The 15,904-nt window shown below is 37.7% G+C and overlaps 1 protein-coding gene across 1 annotated transcript in view; it reads right to left on the bottom strand.

Moving 5' to 3' along the window:
* LTBP1 (latent transforming growth factor beta binding protein 1) overlaps positions 1-15,904 on the bottom strand; it is a gene marked incomplete at both ends in the record, with an annotated part of 200,785 nt that overhangs the window by 99,347 nt on the left and 85,534 nt on the right. The window contains 3 exons of the mRNA XM_084283576.1: positions 156-258; positions 11,142-11,419; positions 12,819-13,043. Of these exons, the coding sequence (XP_084139702.1) occupies positions 156-258; positions 11,142-11,419; positions 12,819-13,043 (606 nt within the window). The remainder of the gene's footprint in view (positions 1-155; positions 259-11,141; positions 11,420-12,818; positions 13,044-15,904) is intronic.

The following is a 15,904-nucleotide window of genomic DNA, read 5'->3' as shown; positions in this document are numbered from 1 at the left end:
CAGGAGAATTCCTGTTTCTGCAACCTGCCTCTAATTAAACCATGGTTCTTTCTCCTATGTTTTTTTGTTTTTTTTTTCAAAAAGCAAAATTCAATTAAAAAAAAAAAAAAGAAGTTATAAACTGGTTCAGAGAATAACAAAAAAATAACACTTACATGGCTTCTTAGGACATTTCTGACATTTGTTAAAACCCCAGGAAGTACCCACGGTTCCACAGCAGTCTTCTTGCTTGGAAAGGCCAGGAAGTGCTTTGCCACACTGGAATAGTTAGGTAAAGAATACTCAGGTTAGTGCTGTTGTATGATGCTCACCTCTAGTATATTCTTTTTCAGTCATCCTGGGTCAACCTCTTCCCAGTGTAACTGAGATACCGAAAATTCACTGGAGCTCTTAGCTGAACTTAAATAGTGCCCAAGCATTGCAATGGCTCTCTGCACAGGAATGAGCAGGTTAGGTTACATTATCATCTTCCTCTGCTTCAACTTGAAAAGAAGGCAAAAGAAACAGAAGAGAACAAACAGTATGTCATTCTCCCCCATAAAAATGTCTCTGTATGCTTTTTCAAAAGCCAAATAAATTATCTTAAATAAATCACTCTCTTAAAGAAATAAACAAAAAGTATGAGTGATTTCTATAATGTTATTTCCTATCTATTAGTAAGGCAACTTTCTTCCAACTTATGTTTAATGTTTATGACTGGTTACTGAAAACTGCCAAATTATTATGAAAGATTCTGCTGTCCAGATAATGAAGGAGTAAGGAACATGTAAGGTGACTCAAGCCAAAATTAGTGATATCTGTGTTATTCCGAGTATTCCACGCAAATATTTAAATTGATTTTGCAACCATGTCTGAGGCAGATACTGCCTATATTTTTTTAATGATTAAGAATATTCTGATTGTGCTTTTTGTTAACAAGAATATTAACACTTGGAAGCATATAATTTTTCATTTTTGACTTTTACCACTTTTTTTCCATTTTGTGTGGTTAACAATGTTTAAATATATTTCTCTATATGTGATGCAGACATTCATAAAGTATATCTTAACCTGTGAACTAGGTATAAAATGGAAGTGTACAGAGCATGAGAGAAAGGCACAACAGGTGCACTTTCAAAGCAAATACTGATATAAATAGGCACTGAAGCAAATAATTCAAATGTGCTGAAGTGTGAATCCTCACTACAGAGTGAATAGACCTTCCCTGATCTAACTTTTCTTCCTGACCACATAGAAAAACCTCTGAACGAAGTGCTTATCTTTCTTTCAGCTGGCTCGTCCTACAGCACAGGCTGTGGCCTTGTTGTTGCTTTCACTTATGCTGATAACCCAGTCACCCCACAGGGGAATGTGTGCTGAATACACAGTCACTGACAGCTTCCTCTGACCTTCACCATTTTTTTCTGGTTGTGCTGACATCCATGGGTCAGTGATGTTTCTAAAGTACAAAGTTACTCTGTGTGGCCTCACAGTGACTACTGTTCTCTCTATCCATGACTCTGACTCATTAGCAGGTCCCCTCTTTCCATGGGGAGGGATGGCAAGGCATCATTCCAGCCACCTTCTCTGCCCCTTTTTCAAAGATACTCCCCAGGCGCACCCTGAAATATCTTGGCAACAAATCAAAAGCACCACCATATAAGCAAACATGCAACTTGCAGCGGTTTAGCCCTTGCTGCATGTATTTGTCAAATACACCATGTTTGAAGCAGCCGGGAGCATCCTGTGCCCCAGTGAATACCAGCCTCAGACATGAAATGGACCTTTTAGCACCAGGGCAATTTAGCAAAGTTACCGTGTGCCTCTGAACATCACCCCTATATGTGGTAGCACCACTTGTGCCTTGAGCTACATTTTAGGGTGAGACATGGACAGTATAGAGGACAGAGCACCCAAACAGGTTAGAAGTCACTACTCATTTATTGTGTAACTTGAGGAGTCTCTTTCCATACTACCATCTGCACAGGGTCTTGTGTCCAATTTTCCCATGTTCCAATGGGTCAGAAACAGTCCTGCCCTGGACTGTAGTTGGCCATGTTCAAACAGTAAAGAATCTAAGCAAGGCCCACCTTTTAGATGCAAGCCCAGGCCTGCACTGGCTGAACACATCTTTTAAGCTGTCTTGCTCTCCACTGATGTGGGCACTGGCAGGATTAGCACACGACTGACCATTCCTGATCATTCAGTTGCACTCTGCTCTGTTTTCAGAAGCAACTCTCAATCTAGTGCAAAAGCAGGCAAGGTGCAAGACCAGGGAATTCTGCTCACCTTCAGTATGCTGCAGCACACGAGCTGTTTACAGGAACTAGATTTTTCAACTAACTCTAGCTAGATGAAGTACAGTGAACTATGCTACATCTTGCTGCAATTCCAAGAATCCCCAAATCTTTCAGCTCAGTATTCATAATGTCTCCTTCAGTTGGCTACTCAAAAAACTTACAGAATTCACGTTACGTCTTTACAAAACATTGGTTTCTCAACCTGCATCTCAAGTGAGCATGCTCTAAGGAGGACTATTTTATTTTATCATTGCAGCTGCTCAACTACTTTTCTAGAACTGGTACCACTTCTCCAAAGGGGAGGCCACTGACTAAAGTCATATACTGTGGTGGTTTGTGAGGGTCAGCTAAACTGTTTTCCATTCAACTCTCTCTCCCCGCCTTGTACCTCAGTTCTACAACTCTTCTCGCTCTGAAAAGAAGTGGGAGGAATCAAAGCTGATGCTGCACCTCCCCTTATGATCTCAGAAACTGAGCATTTGGGCAGCAAGGCACATAACTAACACCCAGTGCTCCTCACAAGGTCACAGGCCTCAAGGACACATCGCAGCAGCGTGCATGTGTAGAGGCAAGACTCTACTAACTGAGAGCCAACATGCCATCATTAACTAGCCTTTTTTTTTTTTTTTCATGCATCTTCCTAGAAGAGGTGTCATTTAATAGTAGGAAATTAAAAGGAGAATAAAGCAAAGCTTTAAAAAAATAGAAAAGTAAAAAAGAAAGGAGGAGGAAGATGGCCTAAAGCCCACTTTGAGTTTAGGTGTGGTGCTACAGCATTTGCACTCTACTGAAAATCATGATCTCTGTGGTCATAACTTTTTCAAATTTCCATATAAAAACCATGAGCAAAAATAAGGATGCCAAATTCTGAGTCATCTGGCAACTGTGGTTTGTAGTCCTGTTAGTAAAAACTGGCAATGATTAAAGCTGCTGCTCCCACTGCCTCTATGGTGAATTAAGGCTTGAAGAATCAATGATAATTTGGTTAGTGTCCAGATCATTGTAGAAACTGGCCAGCAAGGAAAAGCAACTGCCACATGGGGCTCCTCGTGGTGTAAGATCTGTGTAATTTTGGAGCTATGCATCAGAAAAAATGACTGCTCTGCAAAGTCCTAAGCCAAGCAGAAATAGAGTTCTTCTATGGCTAATAAACCCTGATTTCTCTGGTACATCTAATAATGCTTCAGATATTTCCAACACTCGTGGCACTGCACAAGCTGTTTCCTAGCCAGCTACAATTTCTTAAGGTGCTCCTCCCATTCTCAGCCCCTAAGCATCAATGAATCGAAGCTCTGTTTCTACAGGTCTCAAAAACTTTTAGGTAATTTCTTTCCTCTTCACAAGTCTTATCCACTTCCTACCTCCAAGAAGAACTCATTAGTTCTTCAGACAGTCTGTTCCAGTCTCTGAGTCACAAGTGACTGGAAAAGTCACTTGGGGGAATCCATAGCTATTTTTAGTTTGTCTCACTATTCAACACAACTCCAACACATAAGCATGAGCTTAAAATAAGCAGTGAAGCTAAACACTTGCACACAGCTTGCACTATGCATGAAGATGATGCCATTTTCTAAGCTTAGGTTTACAATTTTCTATCCATCATCCACACACATTTCAAACTAATCCAGCTGGTATTCCTGAGGGCTTCTGGAAAACTCCTCACAGAGAGAAAACAGATTTTCATGAATGATACATCTGTCACAAGAAATCATCTCAATTTTGAGCTGATTCTGATTGGTCCAGGAGGCAAAGAAGCGATGAAGGATTGCTATAAAAGAGCTGAACTGTGCTGGAAGTGGCTCAGCAGTAGCAGCACTGTGAGGCACACATGGTACTGCTATAAAACTAAGTTCTTCCTGGGTAAAGCACTCACAGACACTGAAAGTATTGTTTTGAGTCCACATATTTTCCCCATGCGTGCCTGGGCTTCTATGCCAATATTTTATATAACTGGAGGAAGTACTGAATATTCCCACTGGTAGACTGAAATTTTGGCTGACCCTGTGCTGGTGCACAAAGGCCATCCCAAGCCACATCACCTCTTCGTTCCTTCTGTCCAGCCTCTGTCCCATCTCCACAGTGCTAACAGCCCTTGAGTTGGGCAAGGCCACCAGGATTTAAGGTTTTCCGATGCCAGGGAAAAGGAAGGATTATATCCTCAAAATCCCTCTGCTAAGGCAGTAGGAGGAATGTATTCAGCTCCCCGTTGAAGTGCAGCAGAGAGCCCAGCCTGGCAATTAGTCTCAGGGCAACCGCAGAGGACTCTGGCTGAGGGACCAGAAGGTTTCCTGGGACCCCCACTCCTGCGTGACCCATCTACAAATCCCTGTCACAAGCTATTAGTTAAAACCACAATACAGGCATAAAGAAAGGAGCGTCACATGATTAACTATGACTGAAATCGATAGGTGCTTTGCCTGAGTTAATAGTTAATGACTCTGGGATTCAGCTCAAAAGGCTGCGTTTCACATACCACAATAGCAGAAGTGAATGGATACACTGTTTAACTTTCTGTAAACTATTCAACAGGCACAGACCTTGGATTGTTCCTTCTTTTTTCTTTCCCCTATAGGCACCACAAACAGGGCAGGAAACCTCAAACTTAATAAACCCTATTAGTGAAACAATTAACAAACACACTTAATTAGCTCAGTGACCAGGGCTGACTGACAGGTTGTTACAAATGAAGAGCATTATCCACTGCAACACTGGCGCACTAACAGGCATTGTCTCATAACCAGAGGAGAGAAACTTAAATACTTCCAGACTTTCTAAAAGAACTGGTAAAGAATTTGTTTTGGCTTAAGTAGAACATTCTTCATAGGCAAGCAAAAATTACCCAGCTTTCTTTTATTTGAGTAATTAAAACAATGTTTGGTGTTTTTGGTATCTGATACATCTTTAATCTTCTGATATTTCAGGGTATTGATTTTGCAAAGAATCTATTGTGAATGAAACATTAATCCTGTAAATGAATCCACACTGATTTCTGACAGTCTATTTGTTTAAAAACTTCAGAAGCCAAACCATGAGCTTCAAGGAATTCCAGACAGTTATTTTATTTTATGAGATGGTATTTTTAAGACTATTTTAAAGAAAAAAAGGTTCTTTAGAAGTGCTCTAAGAGAAAAGGACCAGTATGAAGCACAGAATTTTACTTGTATCATTGTTCTTGCATTAGGAATATGAATATGGAAGTTCATTTCATAGAGCTGTCAAAAAAATAAATAAATTTAACTCCATACGAATTGTTTTATTCAATCTGAAGTTCATCAGGGATATCTCTATGGTTCAAGGAGTAACTTCAGTTGGCATATTACTATTGTCATCACCTCCAGACTACAGACACTATGATCATATTACATACAGTAGGACAGATAGATTAGGTTATGCATTAAGAGCTATCAACACACTTTGCTGCTCTGATTTCTAACTCCAAGAGTTTAATGCCTTTGTTTTATATTCCCTATTGTGAAAAAAAAAATAAATCAGCAGTGATCTAAGCCCAGTTCCTAAACATTTTATGTATTTTCTGTAATTTAAGTACACAGTCAATATATGTCCTTGTGTGAATCAAGATAAGTAAATGCCTAATGATTTGCAGTCAGAATCTTTATCATGATACAACCGACAATTTCTGAACTTTGCTGACTGCCATCTATCACTTGGTTTATTTCATTTTCTATCACGTTTAACAGCAGAGAGGAGGGGGTCTCACACATCACAATACCAGCACAACTCCAACCCAAGCTTCCTTCTCAATGGAGCTGTAACAAGCGTAGAGCTTTTGTACACCACCTCTCAAAGCCCTTTGCAAGGGAAACACAAAACATCACTCAGCAAACAACTGACTAGTGACCATACCATCCCCTGAACATGGTGGTGTGGAACTGGTCTGAAATTAAAGAAACCTCCGATAAGTGGGTCAGAAGAGAGCACTTTTAACTGAACTTACAACAGTGACCATTTCAGAGAGCAAACCACTCACTCTGAGCAGTTGCACCAGCACAACTGAGAGACAGTAAAAAGGAATGAACAAGCACAGGCAAACACTTCTTCCTAGCCAGCATCTCTTCCAGACATGTGGTCTATGTTGCCTCCAGACAGGTAAGCAACTTCAAATCTGTTTCTCCTTAAAATAAGAAGTGTTTCTGATTTTGTCTTTAAGTTATAGATGCTGAGATCACCAGAAGTCTCCTTCAGTAAAACTGATTTTTAAAAAATACCTGCTAAAGAGAGAAAAAATTAAAGAGCTTCACCAATTCCTTGATGCTTTGCAAAAAATGCCTTGGTCTTTACAGTTATGCAAAAGAGAGATCAAACCAGTTCTGAGGGGGAGGAAAAAACAAACAACTTTGAGAAAACCCTGGTGTTTAATTCCCTTCATATGAATTTTGCCAGATAGTAGGCATCTGCATTCTTTTCTCAATTTAAATGCAAGGTAATAAAAAAGTAAATTTAACAGGACTTGGGATTAAACCATAATCATTACTAGGTGCACCACTGACACTGTAAAAGTATTTTGGGAAATAACAAGATACTCTGTGTCATAATAAAGGCATTTTTATTAGAATTACAATGAAAAGCAGCTGAAGAGGAGGAATTGAAAAGAAAAAAATGAATTGTCCTTATTTGCTTGCTTTTAAACAGGACTCATAGAATCAGTGCTCTAAGACAACCAACTCCTTGGATTTCAGAAACACAGACATAACATGGCTGTAGAGGACCTTTCAAAAAAGCTAGACTCAATGTCTAGCTTTGGAAGGCACTGTAGCATATAGTGGTGTCTACAAATCTATTGCTCTGTACCTGAAGCAGGATTTTTGTCTTACTGCTCCCACTGTATGTGTTTTCTGACTTCAGGTCTCTATTTTCCCAACATCAGTTACAAAAACCGTATCTTGTTTTGTATAAAAAGTTTGCTCCCTATATTTCTAAGACAACACTTGGTTTCTGGTCTGCAGCTTAACCACCAGTTCGTGATACACTCTGTAAAAATCTTCTTGATATTAGGAAAGTATTTGATGAAGCACTACTTTTGTATGCGACGTATCATAGTAAGCTATCACGTAACATGGCAAGCAATCCTGCAGCAATCACTGTAGCATCTCCCAGAGGGTAAATACTTGTTAAGTGTGCCAATCAGGGAAGAGAGGCAGCCAGGATAAGTGAATTTACTTGAGTAGAAAAAGAGCCATCCAGAACATTATTTTTTCTTCCTACATTTTTTTTTTTTAATTGTAATATTAATACTACTTCTATAGCTCCTCTTTCCAGTATATTTCCCAATGCTGAGGACACTCCAGAAAACAGTCACAATCAAGCAACGTATGCATGTGTGTATTTGTATTTATGAAAACATAGATGTTCATTTATCTATCCTACTTAAAATAGGAAGTATCATTCCTCTAGCCCCTCTTACTCACTCTCTTCCTCTGTCCTCTCAGTTTTGAGACTACCATATTTTCACTTATCTTTTAGTATCCTTTTTTCATGGTAATTGCCTTTGGTTATTAGTCACTTATAATACAAGTGAGCAAACAAGAGGCCTAGAAGAATTTCTGTATTCTGAATTTGGAGTGAACTGAGGCTTGAGAATATGACCGGGCTCTTCAACTGTCTGTAGCATAATGTCCTCCAAGCTTTGGTTGAGGATGGCTCCAGCTGCTAAACTGAACAGTATGCACTGACTAAACTGCAGAAACACGCCCTGGCTGTCCTGGGATTTGAGTATAGCAACTACCCTACTGTTTTCGCAGGACTACTGTTTTTGAATAAGACAAATTAAAGGAATTTAACTAAGGTGGGGTGAGGAAGAATGCGTTGGGAGACTGCAAATATTCCACAGAAGGTTGTGAGAAAAAAAAAAAAAAAAAAAAAAAGACAAAGCAATTAGAAACAAATGATCTGATTTTAAAGAAATTCAAGGAAAGAGATGGAGAGAACACAGAGTAATAGAAATAAATCGAAGTAGAGAAACATAAAATGATAGAGGTTACACACACACACGTACACACAAGTAGTAAAGATTCTGATACGTTCTGTCCAGGCTAAAAACACAGGATAAAAACATCAAGTTCCGCCAAGTCTTTATTAACTTGGTTGATTTGCCTACACGAGGCCACACACACATCCTTCCATCATTCTGTTCTATAGACAGTAAAGTCACCTCTGGTCCCAGGATATTTAATATAACATTACTGAAGCCAAATACACAACCCACCCTGCAAAAAAATGTATAAACACTGATGATTGTTGAAAACAGTAAGGATACCAAAATTATCCAGCCTAAACTCCAGAAACAACTTGCAACACATTGCCGCTAATAAGGAAAGCACAGTTCAGCAGCTTGTCTGAACAAATTAGAGAACGCTCATATTTAGCAAAGCAAATATCAAAAAACCAGAAAACCAAATTATTTTAGAACAGATCTATATAAGGATTAAAGAAAAATAGGTGTCTTTCTCAGCTCAAGGTATATTTACAATATGCAAATAAACAATATTCATTGCCTGACTGTAGGAAAAACATATTTCAGTTCCAAATTTGAAAGGTGAATGAGTCACTTGAATCTACATTGATGGGAAGGTCTTAATAAAAGCTCTACAAATGCCACCCTACAACTCTAACTCTACATGGAACTATTAAATTAAATACCAAAGGCCTCTAAAAAACCTTACTAAGCTTTTCTCCAAAACTAATGCTGAATGGATGAAGTTTTTTGTTTGTTTTTAATTGAATACATTATTCTAATCTAGGAGGCACTACTCCTTCTTGAGAGCACTGCAAAGGCATAGTTTTTCAGCAATACTGTAAAAAAAAAAAAACATTACAAAAATTGGATACTAAGTATTTTAGTAGGATTCTGAATCACACATGAATACAAACATATCTCCCCTTTCCTCTCCCTTTAAAAAGGGAGAACATTACTGTCTTCTAGTGATTGCAGATTAGGCTTCAGTTTTAAAACCAGTGTAATGTGAGGGGCAAGCATAGCACACTGATTGTTTGGGATACAACATTTGAAATATCCCACTCAAGCATGTGGCAGAAAGAACAGACATTAAATTTATCCACTGTAATAAGTAAGAAATAAAAGATGAAGCACTCATTGCCAAGTCTAACATTCTGAGGAAGGAATTTTGTCTTCCTCTATATATGAGCACAAATACAAGTATGAATAAAAAATAATAAACCACTAAGTATGATAAATTATTTCCAGCATTTTAAGATTCCACGTGATAATGCCATGTTTGTTAGAGCTCTCACTCGTAGGAAACAGAAAGTGTGTTTGACACAGGCACAGCTTCTTTAAGTAAAACCCATAAACTTGCAGTTAAACATATGCTTCAACACTTGCCAGAATCAGGTTCCCAAAGAAAATGTTAAAGTTTTTACTATTCCTGAAACAGACAAGCATGAAGATCTTATCAGTATAAATTAACACTGTGGATTCCAAATCAAGCATTCAACAATTAACGAATAATAGCCTTTAATGCTCCATTTGCTAGCTTAACTGTGATTTTTTAAATTTAAAAATTTTAAAGTTAAATTAAAAAAATAAAATTGGGGGGTGGGGGAGTGTGATGTTGTTTAAATTTCATAGCATTTTTCAGAATTAATTATTTTAAAAAATCACATGATGGTATTGCATCAGTAGGTTTTGGGATTTTTAATTCCACAAAAATGGCTTCTGAAACTAGGTTTAATTTTGTCACTAGTACGAATGCTATGACAATCAGAGAATTTAGCTGCCAATGTCTAACAATTTCCTGCAGACTATATCGGAAATAGATATATTTTTAGATGTTTGTTAATTGGCCAACTTTATGTGCACGCTACTTGAAAGACCAAAAGCTAACTGACCTTCCTGATGAATTTAAGCTTCTGCTTAACATCATATAGATAATACAAATATTCAACGTTAGTCACTTTTTTTTTTCCTGAGTAAAACAACATATTCATTCTCTAGTATCATCCCTCAAAACAGATGAGTGATTTTTCTGAAATCTCCCCACAAATTTCAGACTGAGGAACACATTGAATGTAATTCAGTCTGAAAAATTCCATTTTGGCAAGGTGGTAAAGTAATAGATGATAGGGTCTGACTAACTTTTTTGCAATCTATTCATATACATATTTTCCCTCTCTGTATATCTACATAAATATGAAAATATGGAAAAAAGATAATGCTGTATTACTTAAAGTGTTTTCAAGAGCTGAAAGAATATACAATTTTAAATAGTCATATATAAGACACTGGTGAGAACACACTATTTTAAAATGAACTAAGGTTTTAATGCTTTAGCAAACCCTCAGTTAGCTTTCACAATTTTTCTACCCCATTCAGTAGTCACATTTCAATGGATTCAAACCATTAGCCTACAATACGGTCAAACATACAAAGTTGTTGAATAGGAATTTTGGAGAAAACTTCAACTCCTTGAAATCCCCATGGCTTTTGAAAAACACAAGCAAAGATGTTCATTAAAGAAAAGGACAGTCCAAGCTGTGGAAGATGGTGTAACCTTAGTAGTTTGATCAGGAGATGAAGCTACAACATGAGTCGTGTTTTTATTTGGAGAAATAGCTTATAAACAGAGAAATTATAGCTAGAATACTTGAAATAAAAACGTCAGAGATACAAGTTTACAGAAAATGAAGAGATTAGCTTTAAGAAAAAGAAGGCTCTGCAGGATATTACTTGCTAAAATATTCTAAAATCCATTCTCAAAAAAAAAATTTCTTTGGAAAAGAATGTCAAATACATCTTTTCCCTATGATTGGTGAAAAATTATTTCAATCTTTCATAATATTGCTTTAAAGGTACCTGTCTGAAAAATCTAAGCCAACATTTCTTACCTGTGTTCCAATAGTCTCCTGGAAGCAACGTCCAAGCTGAGTTTTAACTGAAACAGGAAACACATGAGGAATGGGTTGTTGATTTGTGTAAGCAGTATGTCCTTTCTGGGTCTTCTGATATGGAAGACCTTGGTAAGAGACCTGTGGATGTCCTGGCTGAGGTACTTTCGGTTTTTGTCCTGTTGATGCGCTGTCAATTCTTGAAACTTGATGTATCTGAACTGAGGCTTCAGGGGGATGTTTCACATGGATATTCACTATGTTAGGAGGGAACTTCACTAAAGTAATTGAAAGAAAAACACATAAGAAAAATTAGTAATAAAACACGTCAAAAAAGAGATCCCAGGTACCTTTAAGATGCTTCTTTTTTGCACATTAGAATTTGGATAAATTGCCTCAAAGTGACAAAAATACAGACAACACCCAAATTTGGGGGTTAGAGGGAAGGCTGAAAGAACACAGAGTCTGATTTCTTGAAAACAAGAAAATGAAAACTTCACATAGGAAAGAAAGACATTATAGGATTGTAAAGACTGCTATATAAACATGGGTGTCCAAATTGGCTGGTGTGACATTAATATTTGTGGTCGTACTTTGTAAAAAGAATCCCATTCAAAGTTCCAAAACTCAAACTCTACTGGGTTATTTTTGGATATATAGTAAGTTTTATTGTCTTTTTCAGATCCATCATCTTTCTCTGGAACACAGAAAAAGCTTCAGATTTCATTCCTTCACCTTTATATACCTGCCAAGTCCTGAGTTTGCCCCTATAACACTTGCCAGCATCTCAACCATCTAAAACCACCACTCCCTTCACTGAACTTTGAATTCAGGATTTGGCAGATAAAAAGGGAGGAAATGTTTTTTCATATACTTCTGTTTTTAAATACAGTTGCAGTTTTAAGTCTGACTATATAGATTGAGAACCTCTGGTCACTTAATGTGTACTTCTGCTTATGAGCCTCAAACCCCTTTTTCATGCAAGCACAAAATGCCCTTAAAACACGCAACTCAGTTGAATACTTGAGGGGAGAAGATTAATTAAGTTCTGCTAATTAAGTTCTATTGCAGGTAAATGTACAAGGAAAAGACACAGAAGAAGTAAGGCCCTTCGTGGCTATTAGAGAGGACTGTTTTTGCTGGGTAAAGAATATTTTTATGGTCCACCATTTTGTCTAAAATAATTTGAACTGGAATCAAATAGCCACAAAAATAAATTTCTGCTCTGCTAACTGTTTAGACAACTATATTATCTTATTCTCCCTTTCCAACCCCCACTTTTTTTCTTTTTTTCTTTTTTTCTTTTTTTTTTTTAAGTTGGTAAAATTTTAGGCATCTTTAGGGACTAACACTATAACATGGCTACAACATGGCTGAGGAAAACATTTCATCTACACTTCTTCACAGCATTTATGTAGCAGTAGGAAAATCTCTTTTTTTTTTTTTTTCTATGATACTGTTACATTACATGGAAAGACTGTTCTATTTAATTGAATCATATCATGGCCATCCTACATGAAAAGCTGACGACAAAATTAACTTAAGGACTGTAACAAATGATATAACAAATATAAACATAGATTACATATTTAGTTTTACATTAGATTTAAATTTTACTACATTGAAAAGTAAATAACCTCAATTCCGAATGAAAAAAAAAGTCAAGAAAAAAGTTACCTTTTACACCTTGTTGTCCAGACATTGTCAGTGGTAAAGTATGAGTCGAGTGGATAATTTGAGATCCTACAGCTTTGTTCACCTGTTGTGGGTGATGATACAGTTTTGGAGTATTGGCAGTCTGCACAGGGATCTGACAAAGTTTACCAGTGTAATTAGGAGGGCACTGGCATTTATCTCTAGAACTGCACTGGCCTCCATTCATGCATGGAAGGTGGCAAATAACTGAAATGAAAACAGAAAGAAAAATCTAGTTAATTACTTCAGCTGTAATTACAGTTAATATTATCCAACTACATTTGACACAGCAGTTGAGGAAGAAAGGAAAAGGGCCGGAGCCCTTTATTCTTCTGACATCTGAGGAACAACTATCCCTCTGACACACGCTTTTGATTGCCTTGTGGTAGAACCACTTCCCTTCCCCTCCTTGTGACCTCTGCCTGGTTCACATCTTCTCTCCATGACAAACACAGCAAGTACATTCTTCTCTTAGAGATCCCAGCTATTTTATTTCGTTATGCTGTTACAAGACACTAAATGAATGCTGTGCCTGGCTGGGCCTCTTATTCACGCTTTTGTACAGGTATTCCTACTTAGTCATCCTCCCATTTCTGTAAATCTTGGACCACCTCAGGAAGACAGGAAATACATTCCTACAAAAACTGTAAAAATAAAATTATACTCAAGTGATTTCAGAGATACTTTAACTCCAATATAAAGAGAAGGGTTATTGCTTCTGTGCTAGTCACTACTTGCACATTTACAGCAATATAAATTATCAGATGAAACATTAAAATTATCAACATTAAATGAAAAATATTTCTTAACTCGTATACAAATAGTAATAGGCATGGTTCGGTACAATCTAAAAATATGATGGGGGACTTTATAAGCAAATACAATCTAGCTAAGCTGTCAATGTTTTCAAGAATTAAATGATATAAAAGCAACAGAAAAAACACTGCAACATCTATTAAAGACAAACTATGGTCATTGTTTTCAGAAAAATAACAAAGTATCTATTCACCAGTTCTCAGTTTAAAGATAAGATTTTGGTTATAAAACTATATATTTTTTAAAAATCTAGACTTTGCAGTAATTCTGACAATTTGCTGAATTGGTATTGCTTAGTTTATATTGAGTTCCAATAAAAATGAGATAATGCAAGGTAATTAGGAACCTAGAGCTTGGAGTACAGTCCAAGTGGTGCAGTCTCTGCACAGCCACAGCCTATGGCCATTATTAACATGGTTAAATGTCAGCATTGGAAAAAGAATCTGTGTTAAGTGTCGCAAGAAGACAAAGCAGCCCATGGAGCTCCAACCCAGCTGTGTAATTCACTTGGCCCAGGAGAATTGCTACAGAAACGCAGTGGCCAGACTGGCTCGGAGCAGAGCACCATCAGGTTGCCCTGACAAGATGTGGGACGTGCATGCCTCATTGCCAGATAGGTTGGCATGCAAGTGTAAACAACCAAAAATATTTTTCCGTTCTATTCTGCAAATGCACGCTTAATATTTTTATCATCTTATCTCATATTTTCATTTCATATAAACCAACGAAAAGTACTTCAAGCTGCAGCACTGCAAATTGGCAGTGAGAGGCCTAGTCACCTTGAGAAGACCATCCTCTCTAGGAGAAGGCTGTTGTTGATCCAGGCTTATGAAAGATGGCCTTGCAGAACAGCCATTACTTCAGGGCAAAAAGAAAGGTGTTTGATCCTGCCAGTAATGAAATCAAGATCTCTCTCTCACTCACACATCATTTCTCCCTGAACTGCCACAAATGAGCAGGTTTACCACGTTGGTGACAATGCACAAAGACCTTCAGCTGCTTGTAAAAATCTGTCTGAGCAAGGCTGAAAGCAAACAGGGAAAGCTATTGGATTTCCTGCAAAAGTAACATTGCACAATGAAACAGTGTCAAGTAGCATCCTGATGATAGCAATTTGGCATTTGAAAGAAGTATGGTAAAAAAAAAAGAGGCAAACAGAAAGGGTCTCACTGAGGAAGCCTTTAAAAAGCCTAACCCACCAACTTTCTTCCCTCTCTTCCTAGCCCTGAGGCAACAAGGTAACATGGAATACAGCCTTTAAATAATACAAATGTACTCAGTATTTCCACCAAAACCATTTTTTTTTTTTTCTTCTGAGCTCCCATTCCTGTAAAGCAGTTGGTTTTTGGAAGGCAGTGCAGCTGGGTACCCCTCCCTGACCAAGTGCTCCTCTCCCAAAGTGGCACCAAAAGCTTTGCTTCAAAGCAAAGGGTTGTGCTAAACATACCGAGTAGGAAGATACAAGGGAGTAAGCCTCCGAAAAGGCAGAGAGAGAAAATGCTACTTTTCTTTGACAAGGCTCTGGGAATCACAGGTCAACAAAGAGCAAAGAGCCTTGGGGAAAGGACCACTTAAGACAGGAACTGGATTCAAAGCCAATGGATGTTTGAACAGCTCAACTTCTGAAAAAAAATTTTGCTTTTAGTCATTGAGCTTAAAGAACTTAAACAGAACAGGTCAACACTGCCAGCAGGCATAGAGGACATTCTCAGCAAAACACAGGCCAGGTGCTGGGAGAAACCATTAGAATATGCTGGTCTTGCACATATGTTAACAACTGGCACTCAGACAGAAGGCCCATTGGAGCCAGATTTTCATTGGGTTGCTCCTCTTCTCCTCTGAAGTGTGTATGTGTGGTAACAACATCCATAATGGTGTGAAATAGCAGCCTGAAGCCTGATCAAAAACATGGAGATGCACAAGACAAGAAGAAATTTCAGTTCGCATGTGGGTATCTTACAAACAAAACAATAAGCATTAATGGACCTATGAAAGGTAACAGATTCTTCACTTTACACAAGTGAACACTTGTAAGCCAAATCTATCAACTGTGTATTAAGGATCTGCCAACTTTCGAATGAACAAATTTAACAGTTTGTTTATACAAATGAACACCCACCCTCTAGAGATATGGAGACTGGTTTAAGGAGCTACAAACATTTTAAGTTTTCTCCTCATTCTTGAGCAATTAATTGATAATAACAAGCTTTGATTTTTCTGGTATCCCAAGGCCTTGATTACCCACATTTGGC

The sequence above is a fragment of the Netta rufina genome (assembly GCF_964035555.1).
Source record: "Netta rufina genome assembly, chromosome: 3".
Classification (NCBI taxonomy): Eukaryota; Metazoa; Chordata; class Aves; order Anseriformes; family Anatidae; genus Netta; species Netta rufina.
This window is presented reverse-complemented; position numbering and strand designations above follow the sequence as displayed.